Consider the following 2378-nt stretch of genomic DNA (forward strand, 5'->3'; position numbering starts at 1 on the left):
ACCAGGAGAGGGACGCCGTCCAGGTGGGGGTCCTCCAGGACCTCCGTGAGCTCAGCCACTGCCTCGGGCAAGCGGGCCTCGTCTGTGCTGTCCAGCACAAACACGAGGACGGCCGTGCCCTCCAGGTAGTCCTTCCAGCTGGCCCTGAGTGGGCTCTGCCCCCCGACATCCCAGAGGGTGAGGCACGCCTGCCCGGGGGCCTCGAGGGGCTCCACGTTGAAACCCACGGTGGGCAGGGTGTCCACCAGCTGGTGGCCCTTCAGTTTGTACAGGAGTGTGGTCTTGCCGGCCGAGTCCAGGCCCATCATCACCACCTGGGCTTCCGCCCTGTGGCTTCGGGAACTCACAGACCCCATGGGGGCCACTGCCAGACCCTAGGGGAGAAAGGCCAGGTGCAGTCGTCAGAAGGAACACAAATTCGTGTGGGCCATGGGAGAAGGGCTTCTACACCCAAGGTAACGTCCACAGTGTCATCTTTCAAACCCAGGGAAGTAGGGCTGTGTGAGTCAGCATCAGCTGACCTATCTCTGGGGATCGGGGGGAGGGGTACCTGCTGCAGAGAAGAGACCAGGGTCTCCCCCTGAAGACATGGAACGTCAGCTCCCATTCCTATGTAGTTAAGGCAAGGAGGCACAACCCACTTCTGTTAGACAAACCTGGTTGAGTAGAAGTGACTGAAGGATGTCTTCGATTCTTGCTGGTCCGTGGCTTCGAGCCTCTGGTGTCCACCTGGAAGCCTAAACCCCAAAGGGAAGTTATCTCGGGGCCAGTGCACTGAGAAAAGTGGGCAGGGGGCTGGTGGTGACTTCTGCAGCCTTTGGAACCACTGCGCCCCCGCCCCACCCAGGACCAGGCTGCCACCCCATTAAAAGTGCCTATTTATAAATCCTGCTGACTGTAGGCAAAGGAACCGGTCAGAGCAAAGTGGTTTCGTCCAGTGGCTTACCCACATAAATTACCTCCAGAACATTATACACGTTTTTGAAGAATCTCAAGTGTTAAGACCAAGACCTGTCCCCACCTTAAGTCCCAGGAAACCTTGACTGGAACAGGGGAAGGGACATCTCAGGCCCAGGAATAGATTTCAGCTGCCCCGTGGAGGAAAATGAGATGCCCTCAGTTGAATCCCCAGGCCAGGGGTAGAAGTGTTAAAATGACAATTACCTCAGAGTTACTAGGCTGCCCCTCTGTGTGGTCCTCCCAGGGCAGCTGCTTTCAGTCCTGAGAGGCTAGTATAGTGTGAGAGGATGGGCCGGTTCCCCTTTTTCTTCTTCCTTCCCCTGGGGGGCGGGGGCGGGGCCGGCTCTGAGCCCCTCCCCCGACGCCGGGGCTCCCAGGAGCTTGGCACCCTGGGTGCCGCCAGGATGCCCTCTGCCCTTCAGCTCTGCCCTAGGAGCCCCGGCGCAGCTCCCGGGTCTTTGCAGCTCAGACTCCGTAGGCAGGAGGGCGGGCGCCTGGCTTGGAACCGGGTCGTGTTCAGCTGCTTCTCTCCTGCTCCTCCTCTCAGGATCTCAGATCCCCTCCAAGCAGAAAGCTGAGAACTGGACCTTTTCTTTCAGCTCATGCCTCCCTGTGCTTCTGGTGCCTGGAGATTCTTTCGTTTGCTTGGAACCATATGTGCTGAAGAACTGCCTAAATAGTATTAAAACGGTCTTAAAAAATAGGTCTAAATTCCATATATATGTGTTAGTATACTGTATTGGTGTTTTTCTTTCTGGCTTACTTCACTCTGTATAATAGGCTCCAGTTTCATCCACCTCACGAGACAGCAAAAGAGACACTGATGTATAGAACAGTCTTTTGGACTCTGTGGGAGAGGGAGAGGGTGCGATGATTTGGGAGAATGGCATTGAAATATGTATAATATCATATATGAAACGAGTCGCCAGTCCAGGTTCGATCCACGATACTGGATGCTTGGGGCTGGTGCACTGGAATGACCCAGAGGGATGGTATGGGGAGGGAGGAGGGAGGAGGGTTCAGGATGGGGAACACATGTATACCTGTGGCAGATTCATTTTGATATATGGCAAAACCAATACAATATTGTAAAGTTAAAATAAAATTTAAAAAATAAATTAATTAAAAAAATAGGTCTAAAGTGTTGAAAGTAAACCTATATATATATAATATATATATTTAAATATATAAAATATAAAATTATATACCTATAATTTATATAATTATTATAGATATATAATTTTATGGTTTACCTTATATGTGAAAGTGTTTAGTCACTTAGTTGTGTCTGACTCTTTGCAACCCCATGGACTGTAGCCCACCAGGCTCCTCTGTCCATGGAATTCTCCAGGCAAGGATCCTGGAGTGGGTTGCCATTCCCTTCTCCAGGTTTAACCCAGGGGTTAAACCCGAGTCTC

General features: G+C 51.9%; 1 protein-coding gene across 1 annotated transcript in view; it reads right to left on the bottom strand.

The window, feature by feature from the left end:
• Nucleotides 1–1235, bottom strand: part of ARL11 (ADP-ribosylation factor-like 11) — a 1788-nt gene extending 553 nt beyond the window's left edge. Inside the window, exons 1-3 of the mRNA XM_010835683.1 lie at nt 1165–1235; nt 657–737; nt 1–374 (exon numbers count right to left, since the gene is read on the bottom strand). Coding sequence (XP_010833985.1) covers nt 1–356 — 356 coding nt within the window. The 5' untranslated portion in view covers nt 357–374; nt 657–737; nt 1165–1235. The remainder of the gene's footprint in view (nt 375–656; nt 738–1164) is intronic.
• Between the last annotated feature and the right edge of the window lie 1143 nt (nt 1236–2378).

This window comes from Bison bison, unplaced genomic scaffold (assembly GCF_000754665.1).
Source record: "Bison bison bison isolate TAMUID 2011002044 unplaced genomic scaffold, Bison_UMD1.0 scf7180017864048, whole genome shotgun sequence".
Lineage (NCBI taxonomy): Eukaryota > Metazoa > Chordata > Mammalia > Artiodactyla > Bovidae > Bison > Bison bison.